The sequence below is a fragment of the Fusarium keratoplasticum genome, chromosome 1, assembly GCF_025433545.1.
Source record: "Fusarium keratoplasticum isolate Fu6.1 chromosome 1, whole genome shotgun sequence".
NCBI classification, from domain to species: Eukaryota; Fungi; Ascomycota; class Sordariomycetes; order Hypocreales; family Nectriaceae; genus Fusarium; species Fusarium keratoplasticum.
In genome coordinates this window covers 455,179-472,901 of record NC_070529.1, presented here as the reverse complement: position 1 = coordinate 472,901, position 17,723 = coordinate 455,179, and the positions used below count along the sequence as shown (strand labels likewise).

General features: G+C 53.3%; 4 protein-coding genes across 4 annotated transcripts; 1 reads left to right on the top strand and 3 right to left on the bottom strand.

Annotated features, from left to right (window-relative positions):
• Positions 1-292: 292 nt before the first annotated feature.
• Positions 293-1,533, bottom strand: NCS57_00015600 (putative lipoate-protein ligase A; the record flags this gene model as incomplete). The annotated part of the gene is made up of 2 exons (XM_053050246.1): positions 293-526; positions 583-1,533. The coding sequence occupies 2 exons, from the start codon at positions 1,531-1,533 to the stop codon at positions 293-295; spliced, it is 1,185 nt and encodes a 394-aa protein (XP_052918761.1).
• A 603-nt stretch (positions 1,534-2,136) lies between these two features.
• NCS57_00015500 (Chorismate synthase) lies at positions 2,137-2,913 on the top strand (the record flags this gene model as incomplete). The annotated part of the gene is made up of 3 exons (XM_053050245.1): positions 2,137-2,171; positions 2,217-2,269; positions 2,318-2,913. The coding sequence occupies 3 exons, from the start codon at positions 2,137-2,139 to the stop codon at positions 2,911-2,913; spliced, it is 684 nt and encodes a 227-aa protein (XP_052918760.1).
• Positions 2,914-5,231: 2,318 nt separating this feature from the next.
• Positions 5,232-8,379, bottom strand: NCS57_00015400 (Zn(2)-C6 fungal-type domain-containing protein; the record flags this gene model as incomplete). Its single annotated transcript, XM_053050244.1, has 2 exons — positions 5,232-8,100; positions 8,273-8,379. 2 exons carry the CDS (start codon positions 8,377-8,379, stop codon positions 5,232-5,234), a joined length of 2,976 nt encoding a protein of 991 aa, XP_052918759.1.
• A 2,394-nt stretch (positions 8,380-10,773) lies between these two features.
• On the bottom strand, positions 10,774-13,057 carry NCS57_00015300 (Zn(2)-C6 fungal-type domain-containing protein; the record flags this gene model as incomplete). The annotated part of the gene is made up of 6 exons (XM_053050243.1): positions 10,774-11,607; positions 11,664-11,774; positions 11,823-12,755; positions 12,812-12,821; positions 12,883-12,895; positions 13,000-13,057. The coding sequence occupies 6 exons, from the start codon at positions 13,055-13,057 to the stop codon at positions 10,774-10,776; spliced, it is 1,959 nt and encodes a 652-aa protein (XP_052918758.1).
• Positions 13,058-17,723: the final 4,666 nt, after the last annotated feature.

The following is a 17,723-nucleotide window of genomic DNA, read 5'->3' as shown; positions in this document are numbered from 1 at the left end:
TCAGCCAGCCTTGCCCTGCCGCGAGGCAAATGGATGAATGTGTGTGGGGATTCCCATGGTAAGAGTGTGTGCCAGTTCACATGTTCTTGTTGGTGGACAGTCCAGGCAGTCACCGGGTCTGTTCGGGCTGGGCTGGACTTGGCTGGGCTGAGTGAAACACGGCGACCAAGGACGACACCGGAATGCCTGGCACGAAGGGGTGTGAGTGAGAGGCGAGTGTGATTGCGCGTGTAGTAGATGGATGCCTCTCTCTGACCTCGTATCACGTCGCAGCCTGATGGAGGCGGCGACATTATTGCGCAGGCTTCGTAAACTCAGTGCCGAGAACGTCGTCCATCCATGATCCGATCTTTACGGCGTCACCCTCAGCCATGCCAGCCTGGGCAAGTTGGTCGGTCCAGGTTGGGACATGGTAGATGGAGCTCGCTACGAGCGCTGACATGTCGACGTCTGTTGGAGGGAATGATGCACCCTCTACAGCGAATTTCTCGACAAGGCCATGTCTGGCTTCGAAGCGAAGTTTCAGCTGGTTTGACTGTGTTAGCTTATCTCCAAGACATGTTTTTCTAGTGGTGTGCTTACATCAAAGGGAAGTTGTGGTCTCGGGCGAGGATCCTCAGGGTATGAGAAGGTGGAGAATGTGAACCTCGGTGTCTGACCGTATATCCAGCTCCGGGACTGAAGCTCCTCGTAGCCCTTGCGGATGTTTTCGATCTCGAGGAACTTATCGTCGATGACATCTTCGACGTGGAAGTCGCCGTACATGCGGGAAAACTGCTCGACGACGGCAGCCTCGAAGGGGGCGTTTTCGACGTCGACGTTCTTGACGGGACTGCGGACACTGTCTACACCGCGGCCCTTGATGAATGGCTCTCCTGGTGAGCGCAGCATGCCTGAGATGTTGGCGAGGTTCGGGCTGCGGAGGAGACAGGTGCCGTGGTGAAGAGAGCGAAGACGGGTGAGTTTGTATGCTGACCCAGAGATCTTGTAGGTGCCGATAGGATCGTCGGCGACGTCCATGACAATGTCGTGTCTCTCGTTGACCCGCGTGTTTGGTCTCCCTAGAGAGGAGAGTGCGCGGACAACCATCTCGGCGTGCTTGTTGCGGTCAAAGACGGCGGGCGGACAAATAACGCTGAAGTTGACATTTCCCTCATCGTGAAAGACGGTGCCGCCTCCTGAGCGACGACGCACCAGCTGCACAGGACCAGCAGTCCATCCTACGCTCTCTGGGCGGTTACGGAGCTGAGCGAGTCGGGGAAGATTGACTTCTGTCCACGGGTTCTGGTTACGGCCGAAGACGATGCAGGGGTCGTTGGTGTAGAGTATGAGGATGGTGGAGTCCGGGGGAGTGTTTTGTAAGAGATGATGCTCTACCGAGAGGTTGAGGAAGGGATCCCTCGACTTTGAGGTATAGACTTGGATCTTGTTTGAGGGGTGAGAGGCTGCATCTGTGAATTGGCGTCTTGATATAGATGAGAGGATATTCCGTGATAGCTGGCGAGGAGCTGATGAACGGGTAAGAGACAACATTTTCAATCAGCTCGATCCCAATTGCTTAGTGTTAAAGTCTATATTTTTCTTTAAATCATTTACCGATGACAAGGTTGACGGCAAGAGGCGTTTGGTTGGCGGGATGATGAGTTGTTGAGGCTATCCAATGAGCGAGAATGGGAAAAATTGAATTGCAACGTCGTCAGCCTTGCAGCGGGAAACTCCTCCAGGGGCTAGAACCCCACAGACTTAACCTGGACCAAGATAACAGTTGGGAACCTCCACTGGCTGGAACCTAGATAGAGGAGCGTAGGTGTCCTTGAGAAATGTTGAAATCATCATTAAAGCCAGGCTCGACAGTTTTGATTGATTTGATCAATTAATCGAGTCTCAATTGCTTCTTTGTAATAATCTCCTGTTGACGGGGCCAATTAAGCTGCTCCTGCCCCTCCCCCTCCCCCGCGCTTGCTTCCCTTTGTCGAGAGTAAAAAATTCCTCCCGAGATCGGATTTGGTGCCTCCCATTCCTTGACTCGAAGAAACTCTCAACCACCGCCATTTCCTTCCTGGGCATACTTTTTTCTCTCACTCCCTTTTTTGTGCCAAAACACCAAAACGCTCTTATCACCACGTTACACTAATCATGTCGAGCTTTGGACACTTTTTCCGCGTGACTACGTAGGTTCTTTTGCTCCCCCCCCCCCCCCCCCCCCCCCGACTCAGCCGCGCCAACTGGACCTACCTGGAGAAGTATGGCGTCAAGGCTTCCTCTGGCGGTGGACGCAGCTCTGCTCGTGAGACCATCGCCTGAGTCGCTGCTGGAGCTGTCGCTGAGAAGTGGCTCCGTGAGGCGTACGGTATCGAGATTGTCGCCTTTGTCACGTCGGTCGGCAACATCAAGCTCTTTGGCGACACGGACGCCATGAGCGCCGACCCTGCCTTCCTCAGCCTCGCAGAGACAATCACCCGCGCAGAGGTGGACGAGAACCTCCCCGTGCGATGCCTCGACGACGCCGCCGGCCGGGCCATGGAGGCGCGCATCGCCGAGCTGCGAGATCAGCACGACAGCACTGGCGGCACTGTTACCTGTGTCATCCGCAATGCGCCCTCTAGACTGGGAGAGCCTTGCTTCGACAAGCTGCAGGCTGTTTTGGCGCATGCCATGCTGTCTATCCCTGCTGTCAAGGCCTTTGAGTTTGGCTCTGGATTCTTGGGCGCTGAGATGACGGGTAGCAAGCACAACGATCCTTTCGTGCCTGCACCTGCTCTCGACGCTGCTGCTGAGAAGACGGGTATTCCCAAGTCCAAGCTTCAGACCAAGACGAATCACTCTGGCGGTATTCAGGGCGGCATCAGCAACGGCATGCCCATCTTCTTCAAGGTCGGCTTCAAGCCTCCTGCCACCATCAGCCAGGGATAGATACTGTATGAGTTTGATGAGAGATCTTAGAGACTATCCCCTGAATGAGGTAGGTACGCAATGAGAGTCCAAGAGGACCATTCAAAGTCTATCGCTAGAATTTATTCCTCTAGACCTTGCGAATAACTGGATATTGTAATTACAAGGGGTATATGTTGTTGTTTTTGATGGTAGTATAAAAGAGATGGGTGGTAGTTTAATAAATTTACCCTGGACATGCCCGAATTACGTTCTGCTAAGTTGTTGATTCCTCACGAGCCGTAGAGACTACCATGGCTTTTATGAATAGAACTTGGCCTAATGTCCAAGAAACATTTCAAAGGCGCCAAGGACAAAAGAAAGCTCACCTTGATGATAATCGGGCTGAAGTGGGTGAGCCATCAGCATCTACGACTTGAGATGTACATCATGCCCCGGAAGAAAGGGAGGTCTGAAGAACAGGAAGAAGAAGCAGGGTCGACTGTGGAGAGACGAAACAACAGGGGAATCTCGCCGAAACCGGTGCTCCCCCGCCCGAGCGAGAACGGCGATGCCTTGAAGAGTCCATCCGCCCGGCCGATGCGCAAAGCCAGCACTCCATGTTGTGGTGTACTGCGCGTCAGGGCCGCCAGCTTTCTGGAGAAGAGTTGTTTCCGTAGAGGATGCCAACTTTGGAACTGCGTGTTCATTTGGTTCTGTTGGATGTACAGAGAGATGACGGCTGGCTACTATATCAAAGACATAGCAATGGAGTTTAATAAAGAAACCCTGGGTCTCAAAGTATTGCATTACCTGTAGCTAGTCATGAGTATACCCTTGACTGTCATCCTAGGTTATAAAATCATACGCGCAAACCTTGCAGTTCTGACCCTTTCTCCTTGCAAAGAGCGAATAAAACAACAACGCGGTCAGGCTCAGAACCATCAAGCCCCGAGGGACGAGGTGGCTGGTTGCTCTTGCTGTGGTCATTGGAGCACTCCCTACCATTCAGGAGCATTAGCCTCGAGTGGTTCTGCTCTGGCCAAATATCCATACGCGGGATAGTGGGAATGTCCTCTGGGAGCATTACGGAGAGGCTCTCTGTGGTCTGCTCTGTGCCTCCTGAACGACATCCGGACAACCGGACTACCTGGGTCGAACATTCCCTTGGCCGTGCGATGTTGCTTGTATAAGTGAGAAGTAGGCAATCCCAGTTGTAGCCAGGTAGATGTCCCAAGCGGGAGGTGCAGCCGAGATCTTACACCCGCCTCCGACACTGTACCTCTCCCAACCTTCGTTGCCCGGTTGATCGCAGCCCTGGGAGTAAAGTGGCACTGGATGGCCGTTCAGATTTTTACACTGTGGCAGCCCCGCCAACCCTAGGACCGAGAATGCGGAACGCAACAAGCTAGGACACTGGGATCCCCAGGGTCAACCCTTGGAGTCATCTACTCATGGGCTGTCTGGACGCTGATGAAGATCATATACGGGGAAGACAGGATGCTCTTACTGTACTTGTCATGTTGGTGATCGTCGTCGTGAGTCTGTTCTGGCGTGCCAGTTTCGCGATGGGATCGCGTTCATCTTCGAAAGTATGGCTATTGTGGAGGAGGAGTTTCTTGAGAGATGCGATATTGCCAGGGACTAGGCAATTCTCGTGAAGTACAGTGTTTCTACCGGCGATATGGTTAGAAGGTTCAGTCCGGAACGGGAAGGACTTAAAGTTATCCCCCAAGTTTACGTCCACCTCGTCGGTAGGGTCCAGTCGAACCCCCGTAAAGAAACCCAATGAGATGGTCATGTTCCTCACGGGAGAGGAAACTTTAAGGATTATCAACTCAAAGGTCAAGCCATGATAACGGTGTCTAAACTCCTTGATCGCCATATAACTATGGGATTGTTCTCCCGAGACTTCAGAACATGGTTACGGCTTGAACATACCGCCAGTAACTCAACATTTGAGAAGGAACGCGAATAAACCAGATCTGCTAATCACAAGCTTAGTTACCCCAATGTCATCCGTAATAACGCCATCTCAAGAATGCAGGTCGTGACTTCATGATTTGTGATGGCTCGTCCTTTTCTACAACCTGTCATACCCAAGCTCCAAGCTACTCCATGTCCAATCCGGTACCCTATTGCAGACATGGCCCTTGAGAAAACCCCAAGGAAAACCTCATATACAGATACAGACGCCGCGAGCCAAGTCCCCATGCATGCCCCGTGTACACCCTGCACCAAGCTCAAACTCGGGATATCTCTAAACGTCGTAGCAGTCGTTTTGTCATAACCATCACAAACGCCGTTGCCTGGGCCCCATTTGCGCCTCGCAAAGAACATCGTGTCATGCATTGCCCTCATCATTGGTTGCCCTGGTTCATATCAGGGGGCTCAAAAAATCCCAGCACACCCTCAGGAACATAACCCATCCATGGAGCCATCAGCTCTGGTTGCTGCAACCCCAAAGCACCGATATCAATGTCCTGGCTGTCAAACGTGATGGCATCCATGTTTCCCATTGGAGCAGCCCAAGGCATTTGGTAGGGAAAGTTGCCTTGGCCAAAGTACATGTTGGCCGTGCCATTTGCCATGTTGTTTGCCCCTGAGAGCGTGGTGGCCACATTCACTCCCCCATTCTCCCTCATGGCGGCTGGTGGAGAGACACTATATGTATCGAATCCATTCGATTGTTGGCTCGAAGGTGTGAACTTTGGGCCTGCGTAAAGCTCGGTCCCGTCGCCGTCGGGCAACCCGTCAAACTTGACAGTCGGTCGACTCTGCCCGCTTGTTGCTGACATGTTTGAATGTCGTCGGGGCACTGACGGCCGAGAAGTCTGTCTAACCGCTGAGATGTTGGGTTGAGGATAAGCCGGTGCCAGCAAACTCGTCGAATCTGGTAGGCTCTGACGGATGGGGTCATAGACCATGTTACCTGGAGGAGTGCTGGGCGCCTTCATTGCTTGCATTGGTTGCACGCTTGACATGGCAGCTGAATCAATATTCTGATACATCAGTGTGAGGCTCGAGTTGGGAGAGTTGGCTGTTCCTGCCAGGCTCCACGCTATGGGTGGCCCAGACATCTTTGGTGAAGCCTGATTCTCGAACCTTGGGAATGGGTTGCTTAGAGCGGCGCTGCTGCCCCTGCGAGGCAACTTGGTGCTCTCGTATTCTTCAGTCGTATATGTCTCACAGTCCCAGATCCCCTTGGCCTTTTGGTCCAAAGCTGTGAGAATGTATGTGACACCACCCCAGTACATCTGCACCTGCTGCAGTGAATTGTAGCACTTTTGATAATTCTGGTTGGCTGCTGAAGCTAGGAGAGAATGCCTCGACGGCTTGGCATCTCGGCTCTTGCTGCCTGGTAACTGTGGTACATCCAGTCGCTTTGAACCCGGAGGTGAGCTAGCTCGGGATGGAGACTCGGAGGCGTTGGCACTCGACTCCATAAGGAACGCGCATGCAGCAATGTAGATCGGCTGGCTGGTGAATGGGTTTCCAATAAAGCTCTTTGGATCAATCAAGTCCGCAAAAGACAAGATATCGCAAATCGTCTTGGCGCTGCTCATGCTTAGCTCGCGGCTGTCTGGCAATAGCTGCAGCTCGCTGCGAAGCTCAGCAAAGGGCGTGAGGAGAGTAGGCTGATGAAGAATGATGAACAGCGCATGAAACCAAAAGTGCAGCAGGATGAATGTGGTTCCCTGGCCCATACCGAGGTACGCCTTGAAGTTGCTCACGTTGAACTGCAACCTCCAGTCCCAACCCTTGTAGAGTTTGGTCAACTCATGCTCCATTTCGCCAAGCCTATCCCATGTCTCCTTGTTAAGATCCTGCGCATTGCGGATCTTGTTGAGCACGTCACAGACGCGCCCATAGAGGTGGATAATCTGGAGGAAGATGGGGTAGGGCGCTGGCCAGTGAGTGACCGGATCAATCGAGGGCTCAGGAAATGAGAGTTCAAGATCGTCATCACGAAACGTTACAGGCCGGCCTGTCCCTGAAGAAATGACGCGATCAAGAATGAAGACGGCCCAGAACGTATCCATCCGTTCCTGGACAACCTCCTTTTGCTCTTCAGGATTAGGTGGGCTTGACCCCTCCGCCTTTGCCTGAGGACTTTCCTCTTCACCTGACTGACGGCTCCAGTGAAGGGCATACAGAGGGTCTTTTTCACCCTGATACTGAACCCCAACCTCTTTTTGCAGACCCAAATCGACAGCCATGCGGATAGCAAGGCCAAGATACATCCAAAGAGCGCTGTCTTGGCTTGCTCCAAAACCTTCATATGCCATGAGAAGACAGGCCTGTACAGCTCCTACAGTCGGGCATGGGAAAGTGTCAACAGTAGCCTGTCTGGCTCTTTGCGCAAATACCGCGCCACGTTCCGTCCGCGGCATCTTGTCGTTTCCATTTGTGAGGGCTGGAGCATCCGAGAACCTTGCAGCCAGACCACATATCGAATCAACCAGTATAGGCTCAACTCTCTTTTCCTTGACCATGCGCAAGAACCTCGCCTGTTTGAGGAACGGATAACTGGAACCCATCTGTAGAAAGAAGGTCTTTACGAGATTGATGATCAACGGATGAACGGGAGCCGCGTCGTTGGGGTCGTAGGTTGGTAAATCATCGCCAATAACTTCACTATCGGCAGCAGAGCTGCTTCCTAATGCGCCACTATGCGTTGACACAGGCGACGTTCCAGCCATCGAGCCAGCGGTAGATCGGCGGCGATCGCGGACCGAGACAACCATTTGTTTGAAGCCAGGAACAATAGCAGTCGGGCCAAAGTAGCGGAAGTACGGGACACGATGACTCTCGGAGCGACGGACCGTAGTGGGAGAGGGCGGAAGGTCGGCGGCCAGGGACAGAGGGTGGCCATGGTGTGGACGTAAACTCGGCACATCGTCGTCTTGTGGAGTTTCAACTATGGGTTTCGCGGGCGGCAGAGTAGCCTCGGTGGTTGTTTGGGGGATTGTTTGTGGAGCAGGAGCGTCGGGAGTGCGCTGGACGTGGAGGTTGGGCTTTTCGATCTCATCTTCGTCCTCGTGGTGATCGTGAGGTTCATGGTTGTCGCGTTCATGGTCGGGTTTCGATGTAGGTGTTTGCTTTTCGCCATCCTCCTTTTTAATTTCCTCAGGATAACCCAGACATCGGTGGTGATTCTTGGTACAAGTAGAGCAGAAGGGTCGTTCGCCGGCGCATCTCGTCTTTCGTTTTCGGCAGGTCAAACACCTGATTCGCGTCGGAGTCAGCAACAAGTTGACAAGGCTTCAGTCGTCTAGTCCAGGGGTGAGATAGCAAGACGATAACAAGGCGACCAAACAAGCACCAATAGTGACGCGACAGAAAGGCAGCGGGAAGATCGGGAGACGAGGCAAGTATAGGGGACCAGGGAACGACGTACGCTGCATTGATCCGGCGACGCTTGGAAGGCGGTTGTCCTTGGTTATGGACGAAGCGGATCGGACGCGGCGGCGGCGGAACCGAGTCCGATGTATTCAAGTTGCTCATGGCTAGGACATGGTGGTTCTTCTCTAAGGGTGCGGAGACGGGCGCGGATGCGGATGTTGGAGTGGATGTCGACGGGCCCGGCGCAAGATGGAGCAACGGAGCACAGGCGGACAACGTGTGACGAGTGACAAGCAGGAAAGGAAGCTGACCAGCGGGGTCGGCAAGTTTCCAGGCCTGTTGCAGGTTGTGGCTCAGCAACGTCTGTCAATGCAACCCAGGGTATGAGATGCAAGGGATGCGAGAAGACGCTGTGTTGCTGGCTGTTGAGTTTGCTTTCTGAAGTGATGGTCAATGTGGTGTCTTTCTTGTAGCTCGCTGTTGAACAAGAGTGTTAGAGGTAGACGAGGGCGCGACAGTAGCCCAGCAGCATATCCGGGGTTGGACGCGTTGAATCAACCAGGGACATGAAGGAGGCCAAGGATATAGACAGGTGACGCGAGTGAGAACCAGGACAAGAAGTTTGTGGCCAAGAATCTCAGAGACACGACATCCGAGACACGGGAAAGATGAGTCGTTGGAGATGGGATGCGGAGATGGATGGATATGGGTTCAGACAAGACACACTTCTTGTACGAGAGAGAAAGGATGAAGTTTGGTAGATTATAGAAAAAATAATCTGGCAGAGTGGTTGGAGATGACATTGATGAAAGAATGTATGGTGGAGAGGGAGGCCGGAGACGGCGTTGCCTTAGGCGGGTGGGGGTAGAGTGCTAGGGTGGAGAGGAGGAAGGAACTGAAGCTCAAGTGATCAAGTACATACGCAACGCACCTTCCTTCGATTACACGGAGACAGCCTCGTTCTATGCCCCAGCAACAAGACAGATAGAAGGGAGAGTTTGAAAGAGTATGGTCAGTTAAGAGGAAACGAAAGACATGATCGTGTATTGTTGCAACCAACAGTAACAAAGCTGACAAACAAGGCAGCACAAATCACAACTCGATCAACTTGCCTACCTGGGTAATTATGTCGGTAGAGGGCACCTCAGTGGCAACATTTAGCCTTGATTCCTCCTCCCTCCTCCTTTCGCCGGCGCCGATTTCCCCTCCTCCACACTGGGCTTGCTGCCTTTGCTTTTCCCGTCTGGGCCCTCCCTCCTATAACGGCCCGCGCACTCCTTCACCCCCGACATCAAGTGACCATCCGACCTGCACTACCACCTCACCCCCAGACACACACCCACGATGGCTTCGCTGTATGCTGTTTGTTCCACGAAGATGCAAGCCCGAAGCTCCTTCTCTCGCGAGGGGGGTCTTGGTCGCATCCAATAATGTCTGCCCAATTCATGTCTGCATGGATTCCATGACCCGGACGAGGCTTTCGAGAGACGTGTGCTGCACCTCGTTCTCTCGGGGCGTTCTCGATGCCCGAGCGCAGAACATGCAGTCTTTGCTAGCCCCAGATCCTCAACACATGGTCACGCGAGGCCGCTAAGAAAAAAAGAAACAAACAAACGGTGAACACCCCCTCCCCTCCCCTAGAGGTGAGCCTCCGTAAGCGCACCTCTCTTCTTTTCCCCTTTCGAGTGTGGCATGAAGTAGTTGGGGAGAGTTCGGTTCGGTTCCCTAGTTCAGGAACTCGGATGCCATCGATTGGCAGCGCTCTTCCCACGGCGCTAGACACCTGTCCCATCCCGCCATCCGGCAGCCACCCCGAGTAAGCCGAATGGCTCAGACAATGGGGTTCCAGAGTCCGGACGAAAGACAGCGGAGCCCCGAGCCATCGAGTTCAGATTAGGTTGTTTGCGGGGAGGGGGCACAGCCAATTGTCACACCTTCATGTCATCTTGTTAGTCACATTGTGCATGTCGAGTTCCTGTGGCTTCACATCTGCCAACCTGGATGAATCACATACGAATAGAGGCTGGCTATGAGAGCAGGTTTTAGCTAATAACAATGGACATCTTACGAGTCAAAGTCAAGATCTGGTCATGTTTCAATCAAGTATCAAGCTTACTTGTATCCAATTGCCTGGGACTGGATAAATGACAAGATGCATTGCCCATGCAGATCATCATGCACAGTCATGTTATGGAGTGCTGTTGGCTGACTCTCACTCGCCTGTTGGAGAGTTATCCTCGACTTGCAGTGGCGACCGAGATCGAGATCCACAGACAAGCATCGAGACTCATGATGGTGCAAAGCAAGACAATATATTCCATAGCTGGACTTGTCGCCGCCCGTTCGTACATACATACAAGCTAAAACAGATAGCCTTCCTATTCGCTTCATTAGTAGAGCCTCAACCCTACATATCCAACGCCATATCCATCATTTCGTGCCTTTTAAACCTGTATCGGTCCGTTTCCTTCAACTCCAAAGTGTCCAGCTTGCGAATTCGCTGGATGGGTATCACCAGTCCGCCACCCTTAAAAGTATCCCTGACTCGCTGCTTGCCTATCCAAAAACAATCGTCACCCCCATGTCAGCGCTCACTCTCCTCCATAGATCTCCGCCGCTCCTGACGCCCATGGCTGTCGCCTCCTCTTGCTGATGCATCATCTCAGCCTTGTCCGCACGCCGCCATACCTCCTGCGCAATTGTCCACGCACGCTCAATATTTGTCATACCCTGTCGACGGTTGATAGCGATGAAGGTTTGACGTGCCAGGTCACGGTCGGCAAGTGTGGTAGCCTCACAAGCTGCCACAAAGAGTGGCCAGAGAAGAGCACTCATCGGGCCGGTATTGCTGACAGTTCCCACACAGTGAGTGAGACTAATGTGGGTGTGGCGTTGGACGAGTGGGTGGTTGCGCGGGTAGCTGTAGATGGTGCGGTAAAGGTAGACAAAGGCAGAGTGACGGTAAGAAAGAGCGTTGCTGAGGATACTCTGTAGTCGACTCCTTTCTGTCGTCTGCTCTGGGGTCAATTCCTCGGGGTTTTGGCTGAGGACTGAGCCTTCAGGCAGAGCGGGATGCCATTCTTCCAGGGCGGATTCGATAGCTGACGCCGAGATTTCGAATTCCGTCCTGAGAACCGCAACCTTGTTCACTTCTCCGTTGGTAACAGCAGCGTCAAGCTGATCCTTAAGAGCAAGTAGGTTCGAAAGGCGATGAATAATAGGCCAGAGAGAAGTGGCCATTCCAAGGAGAGTGTCGACACTGTTGAGAGGAGACATACCGCCACCTGAATCCAGAGGAGGGAATGGTGTAAGGTAGTTGGCTCCTGGAGCACTGCCCAAGGGAGCAGTGCCAAACGAGAGTGCCGCAATCACATCATAAAAGCGGAATGCCTGCCAAATATTAGTAATTCATTCAAATTCATCATGATCACGAAAGAGTCACATACTCGCTCCAAAAAGATGCCCGTGGGATCAGTGGCTGTTTCATTGTGGCTCATGATAGTCATGGCACCTTTGAGATGGCCATCTACAATGTTCGATCGGCCTTTCTGAACCAACTATGACGTTGTTAGTAAGCGAATCAGAGATGCCAAGACTTTACTCACCACTTCGTAGTAAACCAGAAGCATGATGGCCGCCAAGAGTTCATTTCGATTAACTCCTGCTCCCTTCTGGATCAAGCGCGCAAGGCCTTGAATGGCTTTGTTGTGGAAATAAACGCTCTTTTCGTCATTGGTGACACCCCGATATTCCAAGTGAGCGCTTGCTAGAGCAAATACGGCGTTTGTAACGGCCTGACTGTCCTGGCAGAGCGGGAGAACGAGCTGCTGGAAAGGATTCCCGCGCTCCTCCCGGAAAACAATGAGATGTGACAGAACATTGCAGAAGTGGTCTACCAAGGCGCGCCTGTTGGTTCGGTCGGAGAACTCGGAGAATACCGGAGAACAAAACTCGAATCGTGGAGACGGCGCTGGGACAGGCGCAATGAGGGCTAGAGAGGGGCTTCGAGGCGCGTACGCATTGGAGTAGGTCGCAGCGTAGGTCGTAGTAGGAATGCTGATGATGGATTCGCGACGGATTACCTCCTCGATATCCTCCTCCTCGCTGTTCTCAATGTGTTGAACGGCAATGCCATCGTCAAACACAGGCAATTGGAAATCGATCGAGTCAATTGGGGATACGACTGGCAGGTCTCCAGGGCTCCAACCTAGGAGGTTATCCATGGGATTGACGAGGGAAGCCTTGAGAGGGAGATCGCTGCAGACGGATGGCTGCGTGACAATGGGAGCCTCCTCGTCCAGCGAGTCCTCGTCGGCCGATTTATCCTGAGCATCCTCCTTCCATTGCCGGATTGGAACGTCGCCATCCAAAGGCTGAGCTCGGTCTGAACCCGAGGAGGAGTTGGTGTCGAAAGGAGAGAAAGCGGCGGTGGTCTCACGCTTGCGCCGCTGTCGAGGGCGAACGGGTTCGTAAACGCACTCCTGGCCGCGTTCCTGGCAGCGCGCGCAGGCAGGTCGAATTTCGTCGCATTTCTTCTTCTATAGCAGAGAGGTTAGACCAACCACAAAAAGGCCGTCTTGTATGGTGAAATCACCTTTTCTTTGCTGCAAAAAGGCAATGTTAGTGAGACGATTTTGAATTGCAGGTGTGGATCATGGAACTTACCAATAACTACATCCTGTGCGCCGACGAACCATCCATGACAAGTCAGCAACGTTCGTTTTATGCTTATAACATGGAGAATGCGGTGCAACAGAATGCGCTGTAGGGGCTTCGACGTACCTGCGCGCGAGCGCTTTTTGGGGACCTTGGGCGGTGCGAGTCGGGTGTACAGCAACATGATGGAGATTTGTTGGTGGCGAGGCGATCAAAGGATCAGATAATCAATCAGGCGTTTTCCATCCGGCCGTCTAGCAGAGGCAATCAAGCATGGTCTTGTACAAGAAGACCAGAGGCGATCTGATCAAGAAGCTGCAGGCGCCCATGCACAAGACAGTTGGGAGATTTATTTGTCTTGGAACAGGAAAGGAAGCCGAGGGTCGGACGATGGCGGTGTTATTGAATAACTGATTTACGTGGGTGTGGGGAGGGAGGAGGGGGAAAATAAAGTCCGGGAGTAACCAGACGAAGCCGAGGATCGTGGAGAGGGCGAGCGCGGAGGCGGGAGACGGGAGACGGAGCGAGGATCTTGGCGATGTCGAGTCCACCCTCGTCTTGGTGTTTGAGTTGACGGGAGTCTTGAGAGTCGAGTCACGGAGAGACGGATGCCCTCGAGGAAAAGGAAGCAGCGGGAGAAAAAGAAGGAGGAAAAGAAGATGTAAGGAACCAAAAATGGATGCCTCGCGCGTCTCGGGGGCGTCATGGTTCGGTCCCAAGAAGCACACCAACAGAAGGGCCTTGGCTTGCTTGGGTCCCGTCCGGTTCCCATCCATCTCTGCACACCATCGTGACCGTGGGCAATCATGGGCCACCCCTGCCTGATCCCTGGACGCCTTTGCCCTGTCGGGTCAAGTGAAGCTCCGTTAGCTTGCGGGGTTACGGGCGCTGCAGTTGACTCGAGTGACCGCTGAAGAACTGGAGAGGGCCTGGGAGCTGGAGCAAGCTGGAGCCCCTGAAAGATTTTACGTTACGGGGAGCTCTGGGGCAACATTGGGGGAAGGTTTGGGGGGATGAGCACCACGACGTTGCAGGGGTTGGTTGACGACGGGTGGACCGGGGAGAGTTGGAGGAACCTCGTGGCAGCAGGGGGGTGATGATATTGGGACTGTGTCGACAGTCGAGATTGTGTGAAGAGTACAGTGTCAGCATAGTGTTTATCCCATCTCTCACAGTACGCCCACGCCCCCGCTCCCGCGAGCAGGTGACTTTTCCTCCAACACTGAATTGACAGCTGCATCAATGGGATCCTCTTTTGGGCACTCATAGAACGCCACCCGAAATCCGACTTCCCAAGCTCAAACGTTAAATTCTTGAGAGCTAACACAGAAGAGCATCAATTGCCAAGTCAATCTGTCCTTCAGGCATCTTCCAAGTCCCTGCAGTATCGAAAAGGATCACAAACACCTGGCCCTGGCATTGCCTTCCCCAGCGTCTTGGAAAATCCGGGGTAAAGAAGCTGCCATCTCGGCACGTTGCATGGTGCCTCGAGTCAACGAGCATCGCACGGCCGGCGCCCAGCCTATTTGGGTTTGAAATGGTGATGGGCTACCCATCCTAACAGGCGCGGCAAAAGGGAAACCTGGTCGATTCGCAAGCCATCAAAAACATGGGCGCTGCCGTCCGCTGCCTTCCCCCGCGTTCCGGTTGCCTTTCGGCTGCACCCATCCCGATTCTGATGCTACAAGAGACCAGATCATCGACAGCTGAGATGAAGGGAACCGTCCCGTCTGGTTAGGGAAATGATGGAAAGGGGCGATCGTCGCCCCTGTGGTTTGATGAGTGACGATGGGGCAAAGTTTGATCCCTTCGCTTGCGCAGGAACAAAAAGGAATACTACAGCCGGCCCTCACGACAATGCTGGGTGGGCCCCATCTGCTGACCGACAATGCAGACGAGAAGCCATTGCAGCAGAAGCATGGAAAAAAGAAAATGGGGTCAAGACGCTTCTGGACCCAACAGCCATGAGACATTGTCTCAGTGCCTCGAGCAGCTCTTGGGTAACCGGACTCCAAAATGCGGAGTGATGGCGATGCCAAGAGGGTGATTGCGACGGCGGCGGCCGATCACACGAAACACGGGCTCGAAGCGACGATCTGGAGACGGGACAGCTCCAGAGGCCATTGGCCACTGTCTCAGGGTCTGGCGTTGGAGTCTGCAGTACCTACGTAGTAGGTAGTGGCCCAAGAAAAAATGGCACACCTCTCCCCCGAGCACCTAGGTAGGTGTTGAATCCGCAAAATCATAGGATATAAGGCTTATGGCTATAAAAATAAGCTCGTATGTTAAGATTTTAGAGTCTATTCTATTTATTTTGTACTTCTATTTATTCATTTTACTCTAAATTACGTCTCTATGACCCGACAAAGTTCTTGGTGCTAACACTCCGCCATTTTTTCCTGGAAGGAGGAGTCACTGACTTTGACTAACCACCATGTAACAATGGTTGGAGGACCCTGTCCGTTGTCACATTGACCGACCAGTCACGAGCCACAGCTCGAGGGCCGCGGCACGATGCTTGGCCCCCGACCCGATGCCCGATGCAGCCACGAGGAAATGGAGCATGGCGAGTGTGTGTGGACGGGTAAGCTCACGATGCGCCTCCAGCCGGCTTTTGCACGTTCACGCGGTATTTCGAACGAGGTTTGCGATTCAGCATGGGCATTCCACCGCCCGCAAGCAGAATCGGCAGCGGGCGTTGATGTGATGTGACGCGATCTGGTCTGATGAACCGCAGCTTCATCTCATGATCTAATCAGAAGCCAACCTCATCCATTCCCCTTGGCCCCTGCCGCAAGGAAAAACCTTGACGACTTGCTTCTGGAACCTTTTTAGGGCCCTCACCTTGACCGACACATCGGCGATCGGGTTTCACCGTGGTGAGAGTTCTCTTGGGTAGACCTGGGAAATCATTCTTCCAAACTTGAACTTGAAGAAACGTTGGAGGAAGCAACTCGAGACCTGTGGAAAACGACGCGATGAAATGCCCCTCATTAATTCACGAGATCCGCAGTTTCTCGGCGCGTGGTTTCATCGGCTCCAAGCGTCAACCCAAAGTCCCTTTGCCTTCCTGGGCCGGTAAGCCATGCCCCGGATCGTCAACGCTCCAGCCTCCACCAGCCGGCAGAGTCCGACCTGGGACATGGTGATATAGGGAGCTCAGCGAATGCCTGATCAAGTGATCACTTTATACAATGCCCCTGAAATCAAACTCTCTTCTGTCCGAATACCTAAAGACCGACCAGGCGCATTAGAAGAGACTTAAAAAGAAACCACCCACCTAACCTCTCTTTGGTAGGTCTTTTTCGGCTCCGTTAGTTCTGCAGTGGAAGCTATTTTGCCCAAACTCTCAGATGACGGGACCCACATGCTAGCTGTGCTATTTTGGGATAAATCGCCGTGGTTGAACGTCCTCGGCGTCGGTTCGGAGCTTACCAAGCCATCCCGAGGTGCCAAATCGTGTACAGAGAGAGGCTTGTGAGAAGCTGTGTCACCAAGCAGATTGGCTGTGCATGAGCGTTTCTTTGATCCAAAGTTTCGTTGGGGAGAGAGAGGCGAGGGTGATGGTGAGCCTCTGAAACAAACGAGGGTATCGTCAGCAAGAAGCGAGCGAGAGTGGAGCATGTAATAAAACTCGCGAGAAGCATCATGTACTCATGTTGCCCTCTTGTAAGAGCCTGGTTAATCGAGTGGCAGGTATGCATCTCATCCTCATGGTGCGTTATTATGGGGAGAAGCTCATTTATCTCTCACAATGGAATTGCACTCGCCTGCCTTTGAGGGTGGTCACCTGACACGGCAGAAACCACGGCCGAAATGCGCACCTCATCGCAACCTTGAACCAACGCAACGCCTCGCAACACACTTCCTCTCTTAGTCTCTGCGCATGAGGTTCTCGGCCCCCAAATCCCAGCACTCGGTGTCGAATGAGGCCCTCGTTGTCGATTATTGACCTGGGTATGCCCCGTATAGGTCTTCTGATTCGTGGCCTTGTCTGACAAGCAGACCAACAAGGCCTCTCAATGGCTGCCACGGTAGCAGTGCCAATGCACCAGGCGCACCATCTTTCCCGAGCGAGGACACCTCTTTGCTCACAGCCTACCGCTAGAGCTTGCGAGCTTCATGCCGCCGGCCAATGGCGGAAGTAGACCTGCAGCGGAGGATGGAGATGAGAATAGAGCAGCAGCGAGACTGGAGGGTTGGGGCGGTGCTTCGTTGACGAATCCAAGACGTGCTGCTGCTGCTGCGACACCAACAACCCGGGCGAATGCGATTTGCGAGCGAATATCCAGCGACGGTAGTGCCGCATGGCCTGCGCCTCTTGTCTCTGATGCTCTTGCGGCTCACGATTGATGGTGTCGGTTCTGTTTCAGCTTGACTTGTCCCCGCAGGAACCTGAGCCGCCGCGTGTCTTTCTCATCGCTTACTCTTCGCTGTCGTCCTCTAGTCCCGTCATCTTCAGTTCCCTCACCGTTCCATTCTCACTCTGGGCCCTCATCAATCTCCACGTTGGACCCATGACGGTAACCTGAAGAGGAATTATTTCTCACGTCTCAGGACCGCGCTGGGTGCTCGGGTAGCCTGTTCATCCAACCAAAACGACCCGCGCCTACGGTTCGGTGGACTTTTCGCTCAGCCCTATAGACGCCAGAGTTCTGGGATGACAGAAGCCTCTGCTGCTCCCCCGTGGCGTAGCATCCCTTGACCCCCCGGCCACGGATAAGCCTCTAAGGCCTCCATTGCTGACGGTTTGGAATCTCTCGCTACATCTGACTCTTCCCTCCTTTTCCTCTTCTTTCATCATTTTTAATTTGTTCTGTGTGAATATTGAAAGTGTCGCATTTGATTTG